This window comes from Lepidochelys olivacea, assembly GCF_965140295.1.
Source record: "Lepidochelys olivacea isolate rLepOli2 genome assembly, chromosome: 1".
In the NCBI taxonomy this organism is placed as follows: domain Eukaryota; kingdom Metazoa; phylum Chordata; order Testudines; family Cheloniidae; genus Lepidochelys; species Lepidochelys olivacea.
Genome location: NC_140411.1, coordinates 153,511,435 through 153,539,348, shown reverse-complemented (window position 1 = coordinate 153,539,348; position 27,914 = coordinate 153,511,435). Strand labels below are relative to the sequence as shown.

At 41.8% G+C, this 27,914-nt stretch overlaps 1 protein-coding gene across 2 annotated transcripts in view; it reads right to left on the bottom strand.

The window, feature by feature from the left end:
* The window catches only part of SYTL5 (synaptotagmin like 5), a 188,126-nt gene that overhangs the window by 97,313 nt on the left and 62,899 nt on the right, over window positions 1-27,914 (bottom strand). For both annotated transcript variants that reach the window (XM_084617869.1, XM_084617870.1), the window contains exons 2-3: window positions 21,694-22,185; window positions 1,433-1,648 (exon numbers count right to left, since the gene is read on the bottom strand). In XM_084617869.1, the coding sequence (XP_084473995.1) occupies window positions 1,433-1,648; window positions 21,694-21,812 (335 nt within the window). In that variant the 5' untranslated portion in view covers window positions 21,813-22,185. The remainder of the gene's footprint in view (window positions 1-1,432; window positions 1,649-21,693; window positions 22,186-27,914) is intronic.

Genomic DNA, 27,914 nt, shown 5'->3' with positions numbered 1-27,914 from the left:
TCTTCCATGAATACTAAATTAAATGTAGTTTACAAGGAACACTTTCGCCAAGATACAAAGCACAATGAAACCACCATGAAGGAAATAGACATCTTTTACAGATCCACACCACACAGCTGAAAAATAACGTTGAAGTTTTTGCCCCTCTATTCACACCTCTTTCACTCCACGCAAGCTGCATGACTAACTGCTCTGTCCTGTCATGGTCCCACTCATTTCCGTACCTTTTCCCTCTGCCATCACATAACCCTCTCCTCAAATGCAATTCTTTCAAAATGCCTAAAACCCTAGCCTTCCCTAAACAAAAATTAAATAAGATGTCTGAAAATAAAACTGAACAAATCCAAACTAGAACTGTGGCAGTATCAAAAGGTATGAAAATCTACACTGTCCAATCACAGTGTTCTTAGTTCATCCCATCTCCCATCCTTCATTAGTACACTGTCTATTTAGATGGTAATCTCTTTAGGGCAGGAACCTAGCATTACTTGTCTGCAAAGTGCCTTCTGCACAGTTCAGAATATAGAAATAGATACCACCTGCTTGCAATAAGAACCTGTTCACTACATTTAAAAATCTAGGAGTAAAATGGTACTTTATGAATTGTATAGTAAAAGTAAAATTATGCATAATGCTGATATATCAGACTAGCAGATTAAGCAAGAAATACTGTGGTGCTGTAAAATACATACAGACATGCTGTAACTTTGAAGTGCTCATAGGCAATTCTGTTTAATGATGACTGCACTGAGGATTGCTTAGCAACATTTGATACCATACTCTACATTCTAACAGCAGAAAAGCAAAGGTTGACTCGCCCTGTACATTTGGCAGAATGCCATTCATTTCACAATTCTATCTAATTCTATAAGCATGGGGAGATGTTTTACATTAAAGCCTTTTTAACAGATGTGGAGGTGCTAATATAACAGAGGCTAATGAGACAAGGATAAAAGTGTTGCTGAAAGTACTTTTGCTCGTATTTTTGCAGGCCTTCTCTTTTGCAAAATAAACAGATCATATTAGACTGGACATCCATGGACCTTACATAGTTTTAGTTTTACCATTATTCAATTATTAGATCTGTTCCTTTATAATAAAAACAGATGTATTATAAAACAATAATCTTCTCTTATTTTCAGCTCATTCACACCTGTGGTTTAGCATCTGTGATGCTACGAGCATTCTTTAAAAAAGCCAAAACACAAATAAACAAAAAACCCCAGCAACAACAAAAACAACAAGCAGGTGCTGAAGAGAAGATGATGAAATAAATATTGCTGAAAATATAAGCCACCTAAAATAAGCCTTTCCCCTTCTACGCCTGCTATGTTATGCCCTTGTGTTAAAGATGAGAAAGCAGCAACAGCATAAACTTATTTATAACACAGATGGCCTCTAACTCCATATTTACAAAAGCTTCAGAACTTACGCAATCTTGGCGCACACAGTGCACTTCCAGTTCCCATCAATTCCCAAAACACGACACTTGTTGCAAACTGTGAGTTTGCATTCTTGGCACTGGTCCCCCCTGTCAAAGATTAAGCCCAGGTTTTTCTGACAGCGAACACAGACCCTGCCACGGTCCTGTCGGCAATGGCGGTTTCCACCTTTTCGTCTCACTTCCAACAACTCATTCTTCAATTTCCTGGAAATAAAAAAAAAAGAGGGCACTTTAAATCTGATATACCACTGGGTTCATAGCATTTCATGGTAATATTCTGTATCCTCTTAGGTTCAAGTAACAGAGTCTCTAGGGAATGTGTATAAAATGATAACAGGATAAGAGTGCTAAGCATTATAGAAGACAACAGTAAAGAAGATCTATGCAAATTTAAGTTATATTTTCCACACCAAATCCCTTTACAGACAGACAGACATACTAACTACACAACCACCCCACATTGAAATGCAGCCCTCCATAAGATAAAATGCACCAGCTATTCAGCAGGTCACAACACCACCATACTTTCAGCTATGAAAAAGTATAATGTGGCCAACTGGAAACTGCAAGGTATATATAAGGAGGCAAAAAGTAAAAGCCTTAGTATAAATTTGGCTAGGACATTTGGGTTAACATTTCTGGATAAGTTCATGGAGGATAGGTCCATCAATGGCTGTTAGTCAGGATGGACAGGGATGGTGTCCTCAGCCTCTGTTTGCCAGAGGCTGGAAATGGGCGACGGAATGCATCACTTGATGATTGCCTGTTCTGTTCATTCCCTCTGGGGCACCTGGCATTGGCCGCTGTCGGTAGACAGGATACTGGGCTAGATGGACCTTTGGTCTGACCCAGTAGGGCCATTCTTATGTTCTTAACATGACTGTCCTTGCAAAAAGTACTAGGCAGTTAATAAAGATCCTGTGGTCAAGGCAACTGCTCTAAGGTTATCTGGAAGAAAAATCTCCAGTATCCACAGTGTCATTTAACATTATGCTGAGACATTGATTAAGCAGTATTTATTCAAAGAAGAAAACCAGTTAAGTTCCCAACACCACACCCATACAAACACACAGACGATTATGAGCCTAAAGGTTAAGTGACAGATTGAACAGCGCAGGAACTGATCATTTCTATAGATCAGAAGAAAACTAAGAGGAAGAACTATTTCTTTTTTACTTCCATTAATTCATTTGATAATGGAATCTGATTACGATACATATATCATGTCACAATAAATATTTGGAGAATGGCATAACCTACATGGTGTTATAGGTTCTGATACCAGTGAACTTAAGACAAAATTAAGGCAACACTGCTTTGGCTTCTTCAATTATTTTTCTTTTTAACTAGCAGGGTGGACTGCAATTTTTATTTTCTTTTTTGAAACAAGTATAATAGGCTCAAAATACACTGTTCCTTTATCAGTGTTCATCCCGGGGAGCTTAGCATTGTGTACCTAACATAGTGGTATATAAAGGAATTTAATGTGCAATAGCTTAGAATCAGTGAGACCAATAGTGGGTCTGAAACATTAAAATGATCGCTTGCACAGACACCTTCCCGAACTGTTCACACATTCTGTGAAGTACAAACTCACCCTCTTCCTGAGCTTTAATAATAAAGTAAGCAACAAGGTAACAAATAATAAAATCGAACCTTCTCCCTCGGCGTACTTCTCCTAGGGTTCTTCCCTCAGTACCGCTCAACCCACAATCTCGACCTCTGACCCGCCCCCAGACTACAACTCCAACCTCCCCTTTTCAAACAAGGCAGACAATGCATCACCTGCTTCTGAACAGAATCTCCTTAGTCCTTTCGCAGCAGGTTCAACACCTACTAGCAGGCAGTTTCTCAAGCAAACACTGCAAGCACATCACAGATCGCTACTGAAGAAACAACTTCTACCATAACAAACATGACCTAACACGTAGTTAAGCCTACTTTGCCAGAGCTAGTCACCACTAACATTTTAAGGGCGTTGAAGTCATACAACAGAACTAGCTAGTATACCAATGTAAAGAGATATAGAAAAGAAAAAACTAAGAGTAATATAATAATATTGCATGTGTGTCTAAAATTAGAAGACATCTTCTATTCCACTTTGTATAGACTTATGGAGCTTGTACACTGGTCACATATACAACATTTTAAAAGTAATTAAAGGGGGGGAATTATTTATTTCACCTAAAATAATATCTAGTTCTGATATACTATTACACTTGTTACTAGAGGCAAGACAGAAATTATTAGAATCTGCAGGATACAAATTTAATCTTTGAAGAGTGACGGTATTTCTTAATATGTACAACCTCCCATTGAAATCTGTATATGGATCTTTCCATAGATGCAAAGGCAATCATTAACTTTAATTACTAAGCAAAATGAACTTCACATTCAAAGTGCATTTTTAAGGTCTCTCCATGAGAAAGCAAAATTCTCCCCCTCAACCCAGTTCCAGGGTCTGGGACTGTAGCACAGCATAGCTATTCTAGCTTACAGGCTGCTATTAGCAGCCTCAGCCTCTCTGCACCAATTGTGTCTGGTGCTGGGATGAGGAAAGGATATGAGGTCCATAGTTCTTTTTTACTCTTTGGTTTTACTTCACTCATTAAATAGACTGTGGTTCTTGTATGAAAAGAAGCTGACTAGAGGTGAATACCATAAACGATCCACCAGGAGTACTTTCTCCACTCGGATATGCTGCATACATTGTTTAAAATCATGATGTGACTGATAAACCAACCAAATGGTATTTCACAGTAATTCAAATTCTGATTCTTCAAGATCTAATCTACTTAGTTTATTGGTAGAAAAGCACTTTTGGTGTGAGCAGGATTATGCTTCATCTAAATAGTACATTCTCTATTATATTTTATAATTTATGTCTATTTGTTAACACTTTGATGGGAAATCTTTATCACTACCATAACAACATTTAGGCCTGCTCTACACTACACAGTAAGGTTGACGTAAGGCAGCTTACATCAACCTAATAATGTCTGTATACAGGTCCATTCCACCAACATAACTCGCCTGCTATATTGACTTAATTACACCAACTCCTCAACAGGTGTATCAGAGGGGTGGCCATGTTAGTCTGGATCTGTAAAAGCGGCAAAGAGTCCTGTGGCACCTTATAGACTAACAGACATATTGGATCATCCAGTGAAGTGGGTATTCACCCACGAAAGCTTATGCTCCAATACAGCTGTTAGTCTACAAGGTGCCACAGGACTCTTTGCCACTTCAACAGATGTAGCACTTAAATTGATGTTGTTAGGTCGACGAAGAGGCAGTGTAGACCATGCATTGCTTATGTCGACTTTACTGGCCTCCAGGTGTCCCAGTCTTCCACTGTGACCGCTCTGGTGAATCTTTTCAACTCCTCTGTTCAGCAGCCAGGTACACAGGAAACAGCCCCCGTCCCCTGTTAAAGCCCCAGGAACTTTTGAATTCCCATTTCCAGTTTGTTCAGTGTGCAAAGCTTTCTGTGGCTTACAGCTGAAAGTGTGATCTTCAGCTCATCCTCCACACTGGTGGAGAAGCTCTCCCAGATAAGACAAAGGCGAAAGAGAATAGAGATGTCTTGTTTAATGAGATAATGACCGCCTCTGGGACAGTGGACACCGAGCAGAGAGCATGGAGGATTTCTCTCTCTGAAAAACTGGACATGGACATTGCAAGCAAGAGAGCAGCCCAGGAGAATGAGCATGGCCTACAGCAGGAGATGCTGGGGATTCTGAAGGAACAGACACATGTTGAGGCATCTGGTTGACCTTCAGGAGAAGCACCTTGAGGCTCGACTCCCTCTGCAGCCCTTGCAGAATGGCACTCCTGCATCGCCATACTTCCCCTCCCCCTCTCCCAAACGTTCCAGGAGGTGAGGGGGGCAAAAGTTATACCCCTCCCACTCCACGCCAGGGAAGGGTACTAGCAATAAAAGATGCACATATGATGATCTTTGACAGGCCAAGTCACTGTATTTAAAAGACAAGATCATGGTGTTTTTCCCCTCCTAATTTTATTTTAATGACTGTCCAAGGTTACATTCTTTTCCTGATCTTTTGCTTCCAATATATTTGTGCAATAAAAGTCCAGGTCCCAAGAATGAAATAATCTTTACTACTTCACACCATAGGGGAAGAAGAGGTCCAGGGAAACTAAGGAAACGGAGCGGATTTGCTGGAGACAGAAACCCAGCAAGCACAGCAAGGTTCACAGAATGGGAAGGCACAACTCAAAAAGCAGCACACATTACTGTGGGTCATTACTAAATCAGGTTTTCAAAGCATACCTGAGATGCATTGCTCCATGCGGAGCTCTTCTTACTGCCCCGCTGTCTGGCTGCTCAAAATTAGCAGACAGCCTATCCGCCTCCATGCTCCACTCCTGTGGAAACTTCTCACCCTTTGCCTCACAGGTATTATGGAGCACACAGCAGACAGCAATCACCATGGGGATATGGCTTTCACTGAGGTTTAACCTAGTAAGCAAACTGTACCAGCAATTCTTCACACGGCCAATGGCACATTCAACCACCATTCTGCACCTGCTCAGCCTATTCCTTGCTGCTGTCCAGGTGTCCAGCTTCATGAGCCATGGGAGTAAGGGGTAGGCTGGGTCTCCCAGGATCACTGTTGGCATTTTAACAGCCCCAGTGATTATTTTGTGGTCCGGAAAGAAAGTCTCTGCTTGCAGCTTTCTGAACAGATCTGTCTCCTGAAAGATGTGAGTATCATGCCCCTTCCTGGACCATCCCATGTCTATGATGGTAAAACGCCCCTGGTGATCCACCAGCGCTTTCAAAACCATAGATAAGTATCCCTTTCTATTTACGTACTCTTTGGCAAGGTGGTCTGGTGCCAAGATAGGGATATGCATGCCATCTATCGCCCCACCAGATCTGAAACCCTGTCAGCTTTGAGGAAAGTCTGATCTAGACCAGAATTTCTCATCTCTGAATTTTCTGTAATAAATATAAAAATCACTTTTATTCCAGAATAAAGTGTCCACATGGGGAGCTATTGCCAGATAGTTATAAAGGAATAGCTTATTCCACCATCGCTATGCCAGTCAATTTCCCGATGTAGACAAGGCCTAAGAAAGGAAGAGAGACACAGTAAAGTAAGTAAGAGTGAATTCCCTTAATTCCCTGGCTAAATATTATTCCTACTTTTAAAGCTATATTCCTTTTCTTGATGGTGAAAGGACTTTTTCTGAATAAGAATATGTTTAAATTGTTAACAAAGGCATGATTATGAACTCGAATTATGTCCTGCTGTAAAAGGTAGCTTTAGGGGATGAAAGGCATCCATACCAATGATGACTAGTACATACTGGGTCCATTGCTATTCAAGCCTTTGGAAACCCTTCTAGAATGAAATGCATTTAAATTAAACTCTTCACTGCTAAAAACTAGCGTTTACTATTGAAGCCCTATTTGATGAGGAAATTTTTTAAATTTAAAAATAAATTAAAAGAGCAGCCGATGCTTGCCAAACTGCTTGCAGCATAATTCAGGGGCACATCTCCTCCAAGAATCCCATCCTTCACATACCATGTCCCTTGAATGCCACATGGTATTAAAGTTTGCAAAAGTGACAGAGTCAGACACAGAAAGCACTCCAGCAACGGCAAAGGAATTACAGCACAGTAGTCCCTGGCAAACACTACCTACCCCCCAGGTGCAGATGCTTTCCATTTCAATTACTGCTAGCACTGGTCATTAAGAAGGTGGATGGAGATTTTTATGGGTCACCTTATTTGGCTTTGTGTTGGTTTTTATATTTTAGTTTTCTGGTATCTTCAATATCACTTTAAATGGTTGTACAGTGTTGCCAAGTTTCTCAGTATGTATTTGCTCTATGTATGCAATTATTATTTGCGAAGTGCACTGTCATTACAGTGTCTTCCACTTGCTATATACTTTGACTCTAAGAATTGTAACCGGGGTTTTTGCATTATAAATAGATTTACTGATTCGTTTAGAGTTGTAATTATTTCTTACAACTCTAAACAAAGTTCACTTATAGAATGTGGCATGCAGGTCCGAGCCTGACATCTGAAGAATATCTCAAGTAGGATTGTCCAAATAACCAAATATTCTGTTCAGGTGAAAAGGAAAAAAAAAAAAAAAAAGCCCAAACAAAAAAAATTGTTTCAGGTCAACCCAAAACAAAAATGTTTTGAAGTTTTCAGCAAACTGAAACATCAAAAAATGTTTCATTTCATGTCAATCAAAACATTTTGGTTGACTTGAAACAAAACATTTAGTTTCAATGTCAAGGCTTTTAAAACATTTTAAAATTGTTTTTTTAAATAAAATTGGAAGTTAATTCGTAATAAAAAGTCAACATGTTTAGTTGCTGAAATGGCAAATGAAATATTTCAACATTTCCCATTTTTTTCTATTTTGAATAAAATAAGTTGCCAAAATGGACCCAAATTCATAAATTGTTTCAGTTGACGTGAATCTGCATATTTTGGTGAAAAAAAGGTTTCACATGAAAAATTTCGCCCAGCTCTAATCTTGAGTCTTACAAAGTACAGCAGAACATACATAAAACCCTATTCTTTCAGCTAATGAAAGCTTTTTTTTTTCTTTTCCTGTCCAGCAGAAAAGGAGAATAGTCAATATTGAGGACTGCATGGGAACTACAAGAGAAGGGTTTCTTGGTCCCACTTGCAGGCTGGGCTCTGTAGGAAAGCATTTATCAGAGTGAGTACGGAAAGAGACTGCTTCAAGCAAGTTTGGGTTAAGTAGTGTCTCACCGCCAAAGGGAGCAACCTGTTTGCTCTCTTGCTGATTTGGGGTTCTTGTGTGTCATTGCTCCGAAGTCTAAGAAATAACGTAGTGTTATGCTACAACCTTCCAGCAAGAATATTTGTTTTTAATCTAACTTCTTTGTGTGTATGCAGTGAACATAAAGAGTCAGGACAAAAATCCTTATTCATAAAACTTATAGAAAGAAATAGCCCAACTTCAAGCCTGCTTTAGTAAGTCCTTCGACGTAAGTACACTATCTGAAGTGATGGAAAACTTTTTTTTTTGCTGAAGTTGCTTTAGCAACAGGCAGCCCTATTTCAGAAACTATATACATCAGACTCTGTGCAGCTGCTGTACTCATGGAGTTTAATAAAGCCAGTGCATGGGAAAACTGCTTAGAGTCCACAGGCTTGATTTTTTCTAGATACTCACCAGCCTGAGTTTCTGGATTCTTGCTTTTCTCTCCAGCTCATCCATTATCTACAGGCTATCTTTAATAACCTGAATAAGCACTAGTGAGTTCTAGCCATGCCTTTCTGCTCCTCTGAAATAAGGAGTTGTCTTGGTATCTCAGAATTCCCAAACAGTGCTTGGTTGACCCTTTGAATAGAAAGGTGTGACTTTTCTTAGCTTCCTGTGACCCTACGCCCCATATTCTTCATAAGAGATATGCTTACAATATGAATATGGCATAACTAAGATATGTTTTATGCAAGATGGGTCACGTGAGATATCATTGGAAAGGTTATGTTTTACTGAATGTGATTATCCAATTTGTATGCATGTATCATTTCTGTATTTGAAGTCAGAAATATTGACTATGTAATAATTACAACTATGTTTTTACGTGGGGAACGCCCACTGGACAGTATGCAAACAGCCTGGATGGGCCATTAGGAAGGACAATAGGACTTTGAAGATGCTAATCTCCCTCCTTCCTGAGAAGTTTCCTGGGATGCTGCTTTAACACTGCAGGGTCAGGTGATCATATCACCTGGTACTGGACATCATTTTTGACTTTTGGTATTTTTCCATTGGAAGGGGGTGGGGGTCAAAATAGGAAACAAAGGATTCCCGCCATATGTAAATCCTATTTAAGGTGGGGAGTGAGTTAATCTTGGCTCTTCTCCACTGCCTCCCTGCCCAAGAAGGAAGACTGCTGAAAACACCTGAAGAAACAAAGGAACTAAGCGGGGAGGATGTAAGGGACGGGGACGGGCTGAGCCCAGGCAAGAAAGGTCAGCCTGTGAAGGGTATAACTGCAGATTTAAGCTGCAAGCAGTGCAGTTACCTTCAAGAAACTCTGCAACCTGCATAAAACAACTTTTAGGGTGAGAAATTACTATTTGTAGCCAGTTTCTTTAATGTATTAAGCCTAGTTTGCATGTTTGTTTTATATGCTCATTGGTCTGCTTTGTTCTGTTTGTTGTCCCTTATAATCACTTAAAAACTACCTTTTGTAGTTAATAAACTTATTTTGTTTATTCTAAAACCCAGTTTGTGCAATTCATAACTGGGGCGGGGGAGCTGTGCATATGTTCCTCCACACTGAAGGAGGCAGCGAATTTCATGGGTTTACACTGTATAGATCTCTCTACAGCACAAGACAATGCAACTTTGGGTTTACACTCCAGAGGGTACATGCACCAGAGCACTGGGTAATTCCCCGAGCTGAGTCTTCCCACACAGAGCTGATTGCAGACTCTGTGTGATTCCACAGCTGGGTGATTCCATGTGTGTGTGCGCGTGTGCGTGCGTGCAGCAAGACAGCATGTGGGAGCCCAGGCTGGTGGAACAGGTGGGCACGGTGAGATCCCAATACATCAGGCGGCACCTCCGAAGGGGGGGTCCAACCCATCACACCTTCCCATCCAAATTAGGAGCTTTTAGATATTATTAGCATAATCACCCAATATTTATGCAGGTGCAGCTTTGGGGGCAGCAGGATAATAATCTCTGACCCTCCAAACACTTTGTATGTTCACGTTTTATTTAATATTGCATAGGCCTGTTCAATTCTATGTGGTAACTCTACAGGAGTCTATTCCATTCACTGCCTGTTTTTTCTGGGACCTGCTGAATTCTTCTCACTAAGCACCTGTCTGTACCCTGCACAAGAGGTTCACTCTATCACTGAGAACAGGTCCATTAAAGGTGACCCACATGGGATTTTCTATTCATACTGGTACGATATATGGAGAAGGCCTGAAAGCTGCTGCGGGGGGCGGGAGAGGAGGAAGGAGGGGATAATCTGCTTTGTTTGTCTGATTTTAGAAAGAGCTAGCAGGAAAGTCAGCTCAATTGTTGCCCAGCTACTGGATGACTTGTGGGGGCTCTCTGCGGATGTTTATCATTAGCTCTCAGATCTTAATTGAAGAGCTACAAATGTTGAACCTCTAGCAAGAGCTTCATTTCCCAACAATGTCAGTCAGTCATTGCAGTTATATTTGTTGAAAACCCAGAAATTTAAAATGACTAAAAATCCCCTGCCCTCAGTGGGTACAGTCTTGGCTCTTGTGATGTCACTATTTCAAAGGTTGTCCAGTCACCATAGAGTCTTACAGGATGGAAAGGATCTGAGTTTCTAATATAAAAATAAGCCCAAAAGTAACCCCTCACCATTTTCATGCCTTCTTTTTGCATTATAAAGCAGCAAAACTGGGTACAAAGTCTTTTTCTGTCCTGCACAGCACCTTTAAAATGGAGAAATCCCTTTGGGTCTCAGCTCAAATCAGTAAGCAGTTCTCCTCCTTAATCAAAGTGGAAATGTTTCCTTTGAGGTTAACATTTCCTATCATGGCTAAAGTGTCAGTCTCTCCTTTGGTACTATATTTAAAGAGGCAGTATCCTTATTTTCCAGTAATTCCATCTGCTCAAAAAGAAAAGCAGTACTAGTGGCACCTTAGAGACTAACAAATTTATCTGAGCATAAGCTTTCATGAGCTACAGCTCACTTCATCGGATGCATGCAGTGGAAAATACAGTGGGGAGATTTATATACATAGAGAACATGAAACAATGCGTGTTACCAAACACACTGTAACAACAGTGATCACTTAAGGTGAGCTATTACCAGCAGGAGAGCGGGGTGGGGGGGGGAACCTTTTGTAGTGATCATCAAGGTGGGCCATTTCCAGCAGTTGACCAGAATGTCTGAGGAACAGTGGGGGGAAAAGGGGGAATAAACATGCGGAAATAGTTTTAATTTGTGTAATGACCCATCCACTCCCAGTCTTTATTCAAGCCCAAGTTAACTGTATCCAGTTTGCAAATTAATTCCAATTCAGCAGTCTCTTGGTGATCTTCCTGAAAACACCATCCTGGCCACTATGGATGTAGAAACCCTTTACACCAACATTCCACACAAAGATGGACTACAAGCCGTCAGGAACAGTATCCCCGATAATGTCACGGCAAACCTGGGGGCTGAACTTTGTGACTTTGTCCTCACCCATAACTATTTCACATTTGGGGACAATGTATACCTTCAAATCAGCGGCACTGCTATGGGTACCCGCATGGCCCCACAGTATGCCAACATTTTTATGGCTGACTTAGAACAACGCTTCCTCAGCTCTTGTCCCCTAATGCCCCTACTCTACTTGCGCTACATTGATGACATCTTCATCATCTGGACCCCTGGAAAAGAATCCCTTGAAGAATTCTACCATGATTTCAACAATTTCTATCCCACCATCAACCTCAGCCTGGACCAGTCCACACAAGAGATCCACTTCCTGGACACTACGGTGCTAATAAGCGATGGTCACATAAACACTACCCTATACCAGAAACCTACTGACCGCTATTCCTACCTACATGCCTCCAACTTTCATCCAGACCACACCACACGATCCATTGTCTACAGCCAAGCTCTACGATACAACCGCATTTGCTCCAACCCCTCAGACAGAGACAAACACCTACAAGATCTCTATCAAGCATTCTTACAACTACAACACCCACCTGCTGAAGTGAAGAAACAGATTGACGAAGCCAGAAGAGTACCCAGAAGTCACCTACTACAGGACAGGCCCAACAAAGAAAATAACACAATGCCACAAGCCATCACCTTCAGCCCCCAACTAAAACCTCTCCAATACATCATCCAGGATCAACAACCTATCCTGAAGGACAACCCATCACTCTCACAGATGTTGGGAGACAGGCCAGTCCTTGCTTACAGACAGCCCCCCAACCTGAAGCAAATACTCACCAGCAACCACAAACCACACAACAGACTCACTAACCCAGGAACCTATCCTTGCAACAAAGCCCGTTGCCAACTGTGTCCACATATCTATTCAGGGGACACCATCACAGGGCCTAATCACATCAGCCACATGATCAGAGGCTCGTTCACCTGCACATCTACCAATGTGATATATGCCATCATGTGCCAGCAATGCCCCTCTGCCATGTACATTGGTCAAACTGCGCAGTCTCTATGTAAAAGAATAAATGGACACAAATCAGACGTCAAGAATTATAACATTCAAAAACCAGTCGGAGAGCACTTCAATCTCTTTGGTCACTTGATTACAGACCTAAAAGTTGCAATTCTTCAACAAAAAAACTTCAGAAACAGACTCCAATGAGAGACTGCTGAATTGGAATTAATTTGCAAACTGGATAGAATTAACTTAGGCTTGAATAAAGACTGCGAGTGGATGGGTCATTACACAAAGTAAAACTATTTCCCCATGTTTATTGCCCCCACCTCCCCACTGTTCCTCAGACATTCTTGTCAACTGCTGGAAATGGCCCACCTTGATGATCACTACAAAAGGTTTCCCCCCGCCCCGCCCACCCCTGTTCTCCTGCTGGTAATACCTCACCTTACGTGATCACTCTCGTTACAGTGTGTAAGAGAACATGAAACAATGGGTGTTACCAATGTACATAAATCTCCCCACTGTATTTTCCACTGAATGCATCCGATGAAGTGAGCTGTAGCTCATGAAAGCTTATGCTCAAATAAATTTGTTAGTCTCTAAGGTGCCACAAGTACTCTTTTTCTTTTTGCGAATACGGCTGCTACCCTGAAATCCATCTCCTCAGTAATTCCTATTCTTTATCCAATACGAATCCTTGATTGATGACATTCATTCTGCTAAGGCTGCTCATCTTGCAGATTGACTTTTTTAAAAAGTGTACTGCTGTCTTAAAAGCTTTCTTCAAATCCTGGTAAAATAAATTGTCCCTCAACTTCCCTACTGACTTATTCATCAGAAAACATTCAGGCAGATGTGTTGGTCAGAAGCTTTGCTTTGTGATTCCTTGCAGAGTCTATTGGATTGAACCACAGACAGACTGTAACAAATGGGATCACATTTCAGAATATGAAGAATTAAGTGTTCCAAAGGCGAGGAAGAGTAGGAGGAGGTGGATGAGTCATCTGAAAATAATCCATCTTCACAGCAGCCTCTAAACAACCACTGCATAGCTGTGACCATTAAACAGGACTGAAAAGGGATAGCAAATGTACCACCATCTCTTCTACAGGCAGCACAGGAGGCAAGACTTCCGAAATGTTAAAGCAATGGACTCTCAAGCTAGGAGTCGGACGCATTTGTACTCACACATGGTATACAAGAAATGAAACACGATCAAACCATTTTCTAGGAATACAAAGAGAATCCAAGAGAAAGCAAACCCAGCAGAATCCCATTTATCAAACTCCTGGGGAAAATATCCTATAATACCCCTAAGGAAGCTAAATTATCTATAATACTAGGGGTTTGATAGGAGAGATAAGTATTAACATCTGTCTCTGCTAACACTCAGCTATTCTTTTAAATGCAAAGGGTATATTAAAAAACACCACCACTTCAGAGGGAATGTACCAAGTGCACTGAAGATGCATTTTGTTTCTTATACCCAATAACTAGGCAGCACTGACATACTAAACCTTTCTAAATGGAGCATAAAATCAAGGAACATGCCCTCATAAAATACCAAAGTGGAAGGCAGAATAGTCTTAGTATACAGCAGGTTTGATAAATGACTCAGAAGAGCAAGGGTGAGGATAACAGATAACGTCCATGTGATAAGGAATGCTGTAAAACATGACGTCTTATATAACCACCTTTTCCACCACTGCATGCAGTTTTAATTTTCCTTTTTCTTCCTTACCCCCCACACCTTAACTTTTCAGAACTATCTCACTGAAAAAAGTAGTAGAGTCCGTGTTCCAGTTTTCCTTTTTCCGCTCTAATTGTTCCAAAGTTTGCAAAGTTATGAAAAATTGCAGACTGAATTAAGAAAAAGATTCACTGGAAAAACTGCGAGGGGGGGAGGGGAATGGAAAGGACAAAAAGAGTGAGTTCATTCCAAAACCTTGGATCAGCCCCAAGAAAACTATGTCTCCTGTACAGATGAATTGGTAGAAAAATGTACTATGCCTGAGGAGCTGAGTTGCCAGTCACAGTCATCATTTGGAGCTGCTGGTGATCTTTGAGCTATTCTGGACCTAGGCCATACACAGGCTGAGGAAGCTAATTCAGCCCTAGAGTGACAGAAGCAGCTATAAAGTGACTCTGCCTTCCACCAGAATGATTTCCAGCACATAGACCTGCTACTTGGAACAGGATTTGCATCTCTACATTTTATCTTGTGTTGGATGGGATGATGAAGAGTAAAATTAATTTTATTAAGAACCAATGTATGAACTGATAAACTAATAATGATTTCAAGTGGCATCTCACCACACTGAAAATCAGGCCATTTATCTGCCTAAATATGGTTTCAGGTGCTCAATTTTCAGGAACCCAGGTATGAAAATTTTGGGCTATTTTATTTCCTTATATAATTATTTGATTTATATTATAAAACCTGGTTTTAAGATGTTTGATGGGTTATTTTGGAAAGCATGCATGTTTGAAGTGGGCAAGAGGAATAGTGAAATACAAAGGAAGTTTTGGAGTAAGACAGGGAATTAGCTAAGGGAAAAGGAAACTGAAGGAGTAGGGTGGTTGAAAATGGAAAGAAAAGGAGGGAGGGTGGGGGGAGAGGAGGGAGGTGAGAAGCATTAATGGGGAGAATGATATTGTACAGCTGAACGGTTGCAGTGAAGAGTGCATTGAAGGGCAACCAATCACCAATGACAAAACAGCAAATAAGAAAAAAAACTCGACCAAGTCCAAGTTTCAGAGCTGAATTAATGAGATGATATCAGGAGCAATCCCTCTAGGTTGGTGTGGGAAGCAAACTGGTGGCTGGAAAACTCTTCCCCAATGTCCCCTCAACTACAGCTAGTGCTGGCTGCTTTGGGCTAATACCACCAAGGTCCCACCTTCTCAAGCTCATCCTAGCTACTTCTGCACATTCCTATAGGGCAGAGGAATGCAAACTCAGGGTATCATTTGGGTCCTGGATCCAAGATATATTGATGTGAATTTGGGGTAAGAAAATCCTTTTAAAAATGCCCCCTTATACATTCTTCCCCTTCTATAGTGCAGAGATATTGTCAGACAACTAAAAACAGCAAAAGAGATCAAGTATGTATGTTGTACTCATGCACTCTTAGACTTATTTTTTATTTTTTGGAAGGAGGATGGAAATTATTCTCGTTGGAATGTTAAACACGGGCTCCTGGGAGAGAATGAAGGTGGTAAGAAGAAGAAAGGAAAAAAAGAGGAAGTTTAAATCATCACACAGGAGGAACCTTTGGCTGCCGGAATTTTTAAAGATAAAATTATAAATTATGTTAGCAAGATGAAATACCTTCCGAGTTACAAACTGTTGGATTCTTACTATATGTTGGTAGAATCAATGGTAACCCCAGTACGATTAAAAAAAAAAGCCACTCTAGTTATTAATTAGCTCAGAAATGGAACATTCTTAATTTTTAAACAGAATTTTTAAACAGGCATCTGTGTTTATGGTACTAAAAATAGTAACTATTTATACACAAGAAGTATTTTATTTCAAATAATAAATGTACTAATGGAGCAATTTACTTGTCAAATGCGATAGTTACCAATCAGCTTCTCTCTTCCCAGACACATATGGATGAAACATACGGTATCACATAAGGTATATTTTCTTTAAAGAACTATTCATCAGTCTTGCAAAAACATACACTGTACACAGTGTATACAAGCCATAGTATTTTACAACACTTGCCCTTACAAGCAACTCCAGATACATCACCTGACAAGTCAATTTCCATGCACAGATAATTTCTCAAAATCCATTTCAACTCACTTCATGAATTTGCTAAGTTACCAGATAGTGGTATCTAAGAGAACAATTTTGTCCTATATTTAGAATATGCTGATATTTTTAAATATTTCTATTGTACTGATTGATAAGGAGAGTCTTTATTCTAATTGGCGGCCCTGACCGTGCAGAATCCTTGCCAGAGGAACCATTGAGTGGACTTGGCCAACTAAACTGCTGCTAGGAGGCCAAGAGGGTATTACAACACACAAGTAATAACTTGATAGCATTATGTTGGGAAAGGCTCAAGTTACTTCCCTTCTCTGTTTTCTGTGTTCAGCTATTATTCTATTACTTTTTGTTTAAACGAGATCCAGAATTTTAATTCCTGTTTAAAGAATAAAAAGAAGCTTTACATTTAAAAACTGGATGGGAAAGGTGTAAATGTAACAAAGTACTAAGAGATGCAATAGGCAGGATATATGCCCATATGTGATACTATATTAGTGGTAGGTTGAATGCTCTGAATGCATAATATATTTGACCACATCAGCCCTCTCTGCATCTCTCCATTGACTCCTTCTCTATCCCTCAAAACGACTATTTGACTTCACTTCCAAGGCCCCTCAAGGTCTATCCTCATCCTACCTATGATCTCTCCTTTAGAATCAAAAGTTCGACTTCTGCCTCTGATCAGCCCATGATGTCAGTCTCCATTGCCCACTTGTTAAATTTAAAACAGGCACCTTCAGGGCTTTCTCCCATGCCACCCCTCACTTGTTTCCTTGCACTTGCCTGTCGGTCTGTATCCATCCATTGTTTCTTGTCTTACACTTAGATTGTAAGCAATTTGGGGCAGGGAGTGTCTTTGTTCGGTGTGTGTACAGCGCCCAGCACAGTGGGGTTTGAGTCCATGATTAGGGCTCCATAGGCACTACAATAATACCAATAATACATTAAACTCAAATACAGTGTGTGAACTGAGCATCTTGCCAGAATGAAAAACAAAGCTAATGTAGAAGACTGTGTATTTCTGTGAAATATGTTTCGATAAGACACACACCAGATTGCACCAAATGGCATCCCAAAGACAAAACATGTTCTTCAGAAGTATATTTATGAGCCAAGGATAAAAGATATCCTTGCCAGGGATAATTTAGCTGCATTCAGAGAGAGTCACCATGAACTCTCCTTGGAGGTAGGGAAATCCACCCAGCTCCCTGTTCAGATCCAAACATGTCTTGAATATATTGGGAGACTTTTTAAGGTCTTGGAATTTGATGTTATCAGGCACAGTGAGCAAAACATGTGTGAGGGACAATTCTCCAAATAACCAAAGGGTCTTGCATTCACTAGTCTCCCTGAAGTAGCCGAAAGACTGTGTATGCATTCCACTGAATTTAAGATTAGTTTTTTTTCAAAAGGTTCCTCATAATTATCATCAGGATCTTCACATTGATTTCAGTTTTCAAGCTGTTCTTCAGGTGGTCGTCTCCCACTAGACAAAAAGCCAATAAATCCGCCAGACGGCCCCGTACGCAGAAAATGTCACCAGTTTTCACCTTGCTAAGCCACATACCCACAATTCCACACTCAAAGGGGCAGGCAGGTAGGGTTTTTAAGCGACCATAAAGGGACAAGAACTTGAGAAAGGATGACAACTGAATGAGGAAGTTGCTGCAGAGAGCTTGGGAAGCCAGTGGCCCATTTACGTACTGGAATTGATGCAGGAATCTTTGATAGGAGCATAAGCATGATAGCACCTTCTGGGATAGTTATGCAGCTCAAAATTCCCCATCAGAGGCACTTCTGCAGAGCCAGCTGCAAAGCCTAAACTCCCAACCATGAGCTTGCACTACTAACTGGGCTACTCTCTAGTTTGCAGCATCCCTGCCCATTACTATTAAGGCTGATCCAGCTCCAAGGGTGAATACTGTGCCTAGAACAAACTGTGTCCCAACTGTTGCTGGGTCTGCACTTCCCTTCTTCATCTCTCAGTGATAACAACCATGATCAGAGCAAATTAAACACAACTTCCAGGGCTGGAGATCTGCGTTCCTGCCTCACTCCTACATTAAGTGAGCTAGACTAGGCTTAGGCAAAAGGAAAAGCTTTCAGTTTACTCTGGCTGCCACATTTCCCACTGGGTAAAGAGGCTGCCAACAGCAATGGGTGCACTGCATTTACTCTAGTTACTTCGTTTACCTGCAGAGGGTGAGGGGGAAGAGACAGTTAAATGGAGAGAACTCAGTACAGACCCACAACCATAAAAATTTAACTGGATCTATATTGAGAGACCTCAGTGGGTGCTGAATACATGTGTCTGTGACACTTGCCAATCCAAAGAGAAAAACAAGCTATAGCCTGGCCTTTGAATACAGAAGTAGAAACAAACAAGCACTTGAATTCCATCTCCCTTTGCAACTTGGTATATCTTGCACGCTCTAAACCAGGCTCCCCCTGACCAAGAGACACACATAAATGCAGTCTAAACTTGTTTCTCAGAGCCAAACTACACAAAAATTTAGGTAGGGGGACAGTGAGCATCATGCTTAACTGAAACAAATAAATTTGAATTGTCATCTGAAATATCTGCATCCAATCCCCACTGAACCCCATTGTCCTCTGTCCCCAAACAATCTCCTTCCAATTCTAATTGTGTAATCTTTCAGGAAAGGAGAGGGTTACTAACCCTCATGGAGTCTCTACACCTTCCTCCCAGGCCTTTTGAGAGCTAGCAGGCAAGGCTGCTATCCTAAAATCTTGGATGGCAAAACCCCTTTCCCTGAACACTGTAGGGGAAAGCAGAACAGAGCTATTCCTTGCTGCTACTACTGACACCATGCTCGCTCTCGCTCACTGGCTCTGAAGGAGCACACAAAACATAGCCACTCTCTCTGAGAAAAAAAGTGTCACAATAGCTTTGTTTAACCCTTTTGAGCGCATGGGATCAGTTCAAACAAAATAGCAGAATCAGTACCAGGCAATATTTCCAACTCTACTTGAAATACAAAAACTTTTGCCACAAATGTTTTCAGTCACCTTCGGTGCAGGAGTTAATCAGCCCATCAATAGAAAAATGAACTTGGTAACATACTAGAAAATAATACTTTCATTTTTATTGTAGGATAACCACTTTTTCCTGTTTTACCAAAATTCAACATTAGTGCCTAAATGATGACTTCCTATTCAAGGTGCCCACAGGCAGAGGCAATATCACCTCACAGATTTTGTTACTTTGGGACTCTGAACATTTCTGTGGGAATCAAACAGGAATGCTGGGATCTTAAATTTGGAATGATCATCAGTCAAGAGAATTTGTACATATTTTCAATGCAAAGTATCAGATTTCATTATGCCATAATTTTAGCACATTTAAAATGTTCTGCAAACTTATTAAGACAATCTTATGGCAAATTTCCAAGGTATGCGGTAGATCTAGGTATCATTAATTCTCAGCATGCACTGGCATTCTGTTGCAGGTTAACCTTGCATGAAGTAATATTACAGCTTAAGAAACAAAACAAAGAAACAACAAATCTGCAGAATTCATGTGTGTGTGTTAACAAAAAGGTACTGGATTTAAGTTTCCAATGACTCTGCTATCCAGGATATCACTATCCCTAGTCTTATACCCTGTAGCCAGTGGTGAGCTGGAGCCGGTTCGCACAGATTCACTGGAACCAGTTAGCGGTGCCTTAGGTGGTGCCTTAGGTGCCGACTCTGTGGGTGCTCTGGGGCTGGAGCACCCATGGGGAAAATTTGATGGGTGCACAGCACCCACCAGCAGCTCCCCACCCAGCTCACCTCCGCTCCGCCTCCTATCCTGAACGCTCTGCTTCTCCGCCCCCTCCCCCGGCTTCCCGCGAATCAGCTGTTCGCGCGGGAAGCCTGGGAGGGCTGAGAAGCAGGCGGGGGCTTCGTGCTCAGGCCCAGGGAGGCAGAAACAAGCTGGGGCAGGGGGGCATAAGGAGGGCCACCCGCACCGCAGCAGGTAACTGGAGGGGCGGAGGGCACGCAGGGGAACCGCTCCCTGCCCCAGCTCACCTCCTCCTCCCTGGGCCTGAGCGCGAAGCCGCCTCCTGCTTCTCAGCCCTCCCAGGCTTCCCACGCGAACAGGTGATTTGCAGGAAGCCGGGGGAGGTGGCAGAGAAGCAGAGCGGGGCGGCGCATTCAGGAGAGAAGGCGGAGCGGAGGTGAGCTGGGCGCGGGGTGGGGAGCTGTTGGTGGGTGCTCTGCACCCACCAAATTTTCCCCATGGGTACTCCAGCCCCAGAGCACCCATGGAGTCGGTGCCTAAGGCGCCACTTTTGATGGGATCAGTGGGGGGAGCGGCCGCTCCCCCTAGTGCCCACCCAGCTTCGCTACCCCGCCCCTAGGAGCCAGAGGGACCTGCCGGATGCTTCCTGGGAGCTGCCCCAGGTAAGCAACACTGGGACTCCCCACCTCGCCCCCTAGCAGGTCCCTCTGGCTCTTAGGGGCAGGGCGGGCACCCACTACGGTGGCCGACGAGACGCTCCTGCCCGGTTCTGGGGGCAGTCAGGGGACAGAGGAGGGGGGTGGATGGGGCTGGGATCCCGGGGTGGGAGGGGTGTCAAGGAACGCAGGGGGTTGGATGAGGCAGAAGTCCTGGGGGGCGGGGCCCCGGGGTGGGCCCCGACCCCCTTGTAGGGTGAGGAGGGAACCAGTTGTTAACATTTTGGCAGCTCATCACTGCCTGTAGCTATGCATGCGTCACACACATTTACAAAAAGATGCATTAACTAGCGTTTTCCTCCCACTTCCGCCATACTTCCCTTTGCATGAGACTAGAGGAGCAATTGTGCTAAAGTGACTCCTGAAATCCAGGACTCCCACGTGGGTGAAGAGACCCTCAAGTCAGGTCCCAGTCTTAGGGCTGCCATCTTCATAATATTTAGAAACTGGACACTCCAGCAGGACTGCCAGAACCTTCCCTGCCCTGTCCCTTCCCCCCTCTGCTTCCCCTCTCCCTCAGTCTAGGTTGAGAGGATCTCGCCTGCAGAGCTGGGGCTGGGAGCTATAGCAACCTGACACAGGTAGGAGGCAGCCCTGGTTGAGTTGGGGCTGGAGCAGGTAATGAGCCAGTGCTTCCCCACTTTCCCCAACCTCAGCAACCGGACTTTGGGTGTCCAGTCAGTAGATCCGCCCGGACACTGTCAGGTCCCCTTTTTGATTGGACTTGCTGGTCAAAAACCAGGCACCTAGCCACCCTACCCAGTCTGCAATATTCTAACAACTCCTCAAGCAAGAGAGAATGAAAAAAAAGCAATTTTTTAGAAGAAGAACGTTAAAAGATTACCTTATCCTCTTATCTTCCACTTTTTTCAAATACTCATCTCTCTTCAATACTCCTAGTATTGTTTCCCTCTCATGTTCCAACAAAAATGACAAATTGATGATCTCCAGGTTTTTTGACATGATTCTTCAATAGTGATTTTTCCAACAGTTGGGTTTCCAGAGAATAAACTGTTTACTGCAAGTTTCAAAGGCACATTTGTCACACAGGTACAAGATTTACAAGATAGTCTGACAGAGAGCTCTTCATTAAATTACCCAGATATTAAAAGCATGTGACCATGTCTTCCACCTGCAGGAGAGAAAGGTTTCTGCTGTGTTCTTTAAGAAATTCTCTCATTTTCCTGGTTACAGAATGTTCATTGCATCTTTTCTGGTCTTCCTTGACATGCTGCAAGCCTTCAACCCACATTCATAGAAGGTGTCTGAGTTCATCTTCAACACATCAACTGTCGTCTGAAGCCACACAACAGCTAGATATTTAGATTCAAACTATCTGAAAGTCAAAAAGAAATAAAAGGAAGTGATTTTGACATTATCCCGGTCTCATCTAAGAGAAGCTAAATGAAACAGTGGTTTGGGAATCAATGTCTAATCACCTGCAGACTAACAGATTGCCCCCAGGGTCATCTATGGCCAGTGCTTTCTCTTTGCTACTGTTTACTCTAAAGTGTATGAATGTCATCATGCAGGCACCCCTCCTTCTGTAAATTCATTTGCAATTACTCTCTGGTTGTGGAAGTCCTGAATTGGCTAAACTCACTTTGGACTTGATTTTGCTATTCTTATCATGATTAGTACCATGCCACACAAACACTCCACGAATTTCACTCAGACTACTTGGATAGAAAGGTACTGCTTAATGAGAGGAGGGATGGCAGAATTGGGCACGAGATGTCTTTGTGTGCTCTAAGGATATCACATTTCCCTTCCTCCTTCTCCGCCCCCCTCACCAATGGAACACAACAACAAGAATCCTGAATGTCTATATCTGAGTACTAAACATACCACCATTTCAAACAGTTTGCCTCTGCTTCATATGGTGCATGACAAGAGAACTAAAATTTTAGGGCTGTTAACCTGGAAGTTCTAGTCATCACTGCCTCACAAACTGGAACTGAAGGAAGGCACAACTGATACCGAGCTTATTCATTTAAGATAGAAGTACATTTTTATATTTGTGTGAGTCTTTTCAAAGGTTGATCTAATCTGAGTGTGTTGGGAAAGTCTGATGTGGGAAGGGGATGAGAGGCTGGGTCCAATGGAAACAGGCAGAGCTTGTATACAGTTCCTGCAGCTCTCCTTCCTCATTAAGCCTACTCTCCAGTCACTTTTGAAAGCTTTCCTTGCCTCTCTTACATCTTCCATGTAAGTAAAAGGCCAATGGCAAGTGGTACCGAGGTGGAAGCAATAAGAATGAAGTAAAGCTAAAATGGACAACAATGGACCTGAAGAAGAGCAGTGTGTGGCTCGAAAGCTTGTCTCTCTCACCAACAGAAGTTGGTCCAATAAAAGATATTACCACACCCACCTTGTCTCAACAATAATAGGGATAGATAAACTTATGCTTCACTACCTAGTCATCACCAACAAAAGCACAGCCACAAAATACAGTATAACTGGACAAAATGAAAACGTCCTTTCCACTAAATTACTTAAATCTAGGAACAGAAATTCTGAAAAATTAGTGTTCAAGTGTGAGACCCCCCACCCCCCACCCCCACAGCTTGGTGGTGAGCTTATTAGTAAAGCAAGTAAATGTCACACTTTCAGGAGATTCTGCCTTGCATTGACTTCTGTTACAACAGGGATTACGTCTGACATTTCATAACCTCTTCTCAGAATGATCTTAAAAACCCCCCACCTCAGATCAATGAAAAGCTTACAGCTCCTCTACAGAATATTGCTTTTTCTCTGAAAGCAATTCAATTGCAATATTACAACAGCAGTGTTTTATGAGATGAAAATGCTGTAAAAAAACAATCATCAGATCTTAGCAGTACTACTGTGATTCAAATAAATATATTATCATGCCCCCTTTTGTGGGTGAAGAAAGTAAGACAAAGAGGTCAAGTGACATGCCCAAGGCACACAGCAACTTAGCTGCAGAGTCAGGAATAGAATTCAGGACTGCCCCACTCTCATCTCTGTGCTTATCCCTCCTGGAACACGGGAAACAAATATTTGAGTTATGGACCAGAGTATGTCCTTTGTTCAGATTGTGATTTATTTTAAATATACCATAAAAATAAAATAATTTAAATATACTTTCTAAGCAATTTTACAATGATTGATAGTAACATGTTTGATATGCTGCTTTTAAAAGAAAAGTACCAACAATGAATTGCTTCTTCTAATTTTCACTCTAAAGTGCACTTGAAGAAGCCTCTATTCATGGTTGGCAGAAGTAGCTGAAAAATGTAATGCTGATAGTTATGTACATAATTTGCATTTGCTAGATTCCACTTCAGCATCTATGTCCTGGCCATTCCCCATTTCCACCCCAACACATTCACTTTTCCTCTGTCTCAGCCAGACTCATTTCAGTGTTCTGGGAGTGCCTAAATGTGCATCCATTTCTAAGAACCGTGCGCATCTCCTCCTGCTACATTCAGGTGCTGAGCAAATGGTGATTGCTCATTCTTTGGTTCCTTATACTTTTTAGCAATACTTGGTAGCCAAAAAGACCAGCCAGATCATTCTTCTAAACAGTAGGAACTCTGACCATACCAATTCATTGATGGACATCAGGGTCTCAGTTCAGCGAGGTATGTAAGCACATGCCTAACTTTAAGCACACGAGTACTCCCATTAAGAGCAATTACTTCTAAAGTATGAGTTCTTACTGGCAAACATAAAGCCATATTACTGTATTTGTGAAGCTGAGAGACTGGAAAAAAATATGGAAAAAATCTACATGCGAAGTGAATGTCCCATTACCAAGCTTTAATCCCACAAACAATTCTTTCTGGAAAGCCCAACTGACCCAATTCTAAATCTAATTCAATTCAGTTTACAACCTGGGGAGTTGTAATATACTCATACTAGATATCACCGAAGATAGGATTCAGAGAAGAATTAGGCATTAATGTGGATAATGAGAACGCACATGGTTACATTGAATAGGGTAACTCATGCTTCAGGTAGAAGCCCATTACCAACCGACAGGTCAGGTTCTACTCCCATGGGCAAGTTATCCATTTTGTAGTTTCTTACTCCTCTCTCAAAAGTGTCCACTGATAGTTACCTTCAGAAACAGGAGAGCAAACTGGATGGACACCTGTTATGACAATTCTTGTATTCGTATCTGCCTGTCTGCACTGTAAAATAGTGGCTTAATGCCATCTGTGTCCTGCACAGAAACCATTACAGCTTTTTTCCACTGAATGCATCTGATGAAGTGAGCTGTAACTCACGAAAGCTTATGCTCAAATAAATCTGTTAGTCTCTAAGGTGCCACAAGTACTCCTTTTCACTACAGCTTTGTTTGTGAAGTCTATTGAAACTGATTTGACTTGTGTTACAGAACGTCTTCTAGAATATTATAATATTTACCAAGTGGGCAGTTGGGCACAATTAACAGGTACATTATCCAGATTTAAAAGATGTTTGTAGTTAAAGTCTTTTCTTGTGTAAAACATACCATTGGTTAACTGTTACAGTGCCACATAGTTCTCCCATTACACAGCCGGAAAAGTTTCACTCTATTTGAAAACTGTTTTTGAATCTTTTACAGAAGTAGTCTAGGGACAAATCCTTCAGTCCTTACTCATGGAAAAAATCTCCCTGATTTCAACAGTGGCTTTACCTGAGTAATGACGGCAAGATTTGGCTCCTGTTGATGTAGGTGTCACCTAAAGTTACTGTTTTGCTCTGGTTTCATATTTACAAAATAGTCTGCCCTATATAAAAACTGTTAAACTACTTTTAGTAAAACACTATTCTCTTTCCTTCTTGCCTACGGCCAAGATTATCGGCTGATGAATCCTGCAGCACAGGCGAATAAGGGGATGCAAGGCTACCTAGAAGCCCTGGTCATGGACATGGACCAGGCACTACAGAAATACAAATAATAAAACAAACAAAACAAAATAAATACCACCTGTGCCAGTTGCCCTCATTGCAGGTTGTAATGGAAGGGAAGGAGGCGGGGAACAGCAACCTCCACAGGACCACAACTTCCACCCCCCACCACTCTGGTGTGTGGGCAGAACCCCCAACACACATATCAGTGCAGCTGTGCCAGAAGAAATATTCTGTGCTACGCAGAGTCAGAGTCTGCTTCCTGGTTCCCTTACCACCAGCATCAGTGGGAGGAGTTATCTGGGCAAGATATAGGCCTTACCCCCTGAATCCCAAGCGGGAGCAGGGAAACTGGGAGGTTGCTTGCGACTCTGTCACAATCTGGTTCCCGAGTTGCTCCTGGGACAATATTTAATTTGGTTTACAAAGTCTTGGACAGTTCCATAATTGGAACCATTGGATTCAGCAGCCAGATCGTTTTTCTAAACAGTAGGAACTATGACCATACCAATTTATTGATGGGCATCAAGGTCTCAGTTCAGCGAGGTATGTAAGCACATACCTAACTTTAAGCACATGAGTACTACCATTAGCTTCACTGCAACTGCTCGTGTGCTTTAAGTTAGAAGCGTACTTCAAGGCCGTACCACACTGGAGGCCAAGTAAGGAGTGAGTAACTGCCACTGAATCTAGTCTGGGTTTGATGAGTCCTGCAAGGGCTAGGGTTGAGGACTGTTTCATTTAGTATTTTCACCAGCGGTCTGGAAAACACACATTTGCCCAAGATACAAAGCAGTAGCAAATGATTGGGAGAAGAGAGAAAGTACCAATGGGCCAGAGTTCAAATGGAACAAGGGATTATTCCAACGAACAAGAATTAAAATAAAATGAAATTTAAAATAAGAAGTCAGATTCAAGCTAGTGAGTTCTCCACCCACAAAGGGAAGAATAAGTGAGCACAGTTAAATTCTGTGATTAACATTAACAGTCTTTTCTGACTTTTATATTTAGGTTTATTGAATCACAAACTTTTGATGTCCTGGTTTTTAAACTCAGACTCCGCTCACTTACAAACGCTTGGGTTTGGCTACAACTACAGTGCTCTAATAACGTTTTAGATAAACACTTTTCTGAAATGTGGTGCCCAGAACTTGATACAATACTCCAGATTACTCTGCGCTGATTAGGCCTCAAGTGGAAGAATTACTTCTCGTGTCTTGCTTACAACACTCCTGTTAATACATCCCAGAATGATGTTTGCTTTTTTTACAACAGTGTTACACTGTTGACTCATTTAGCTTGTGATCTACTATGACCCCCAGATCCCTTTCTGCAGCATTCCTTCCTAGGCAGTCATTTCCCATTTTGCATGTGTGCAACTGATTGTTCCTTCCTAAGTGGAGTACTTTGCATTTGTCCTTATTGAATTTCATCCTATTTACTTCAGACCATTTCTCCAGTTTGTCCAGATCTTTTGAATTTTAATCCTGCCCTCCAAAGTACTTGCAACCCCTCCCATGCTTGGTATCGTCCGCAAACTTTATAAGTGTACTCTCTATCTAAATCATTGACGAAGACATTGAACAGATTCTGTGGTTCCATCACTTTCATTCAAGCTTGTATGAGTTATATTGTGATGTGCACACAAAACCATCACCTGCTTTACAGTAGGTAAAGTAGAATAATCTCACAAGACAATATTTGTTTTGGCTCCCATACATTTTGTCGGAAACAGTGGACATTTTTGTTATACCTAAGTGTTTTGTTTAATAAACACTTGGGGCTTGTCTACACGTATATAGCTGCATCTCTCCCATCAGCATAGTAAAACTACCTCTGCGAGGGGCAGTAGCTGTGTCTGCAAGAGAAGCTCTCCTGCTGACACAGCACTGTCCACACCGGCGCTTCTGTTGGTGTAACTTATATCACGCAGGGGGTGATTCACACCCCTCAGTGACATACGTTAGGCCGACATAAGTTGCATTGTAGACATAGCCTTGGACGTGTATCAGTAACAGCAGGAATCTTTGCTCAATAGAAAGAAAGCCACAATTGCTAAAAAATGGTTTGATATTATTTACAGGAAAACAACACAATGCTTCTGTATTTTAAAGAGCTATTTACACCACAGTATTAGGGACTAGGCCTGTGGTTTCACATATCGGCCGAAATGGAAATAAGCCTCCAAAATTGGATTTCTAG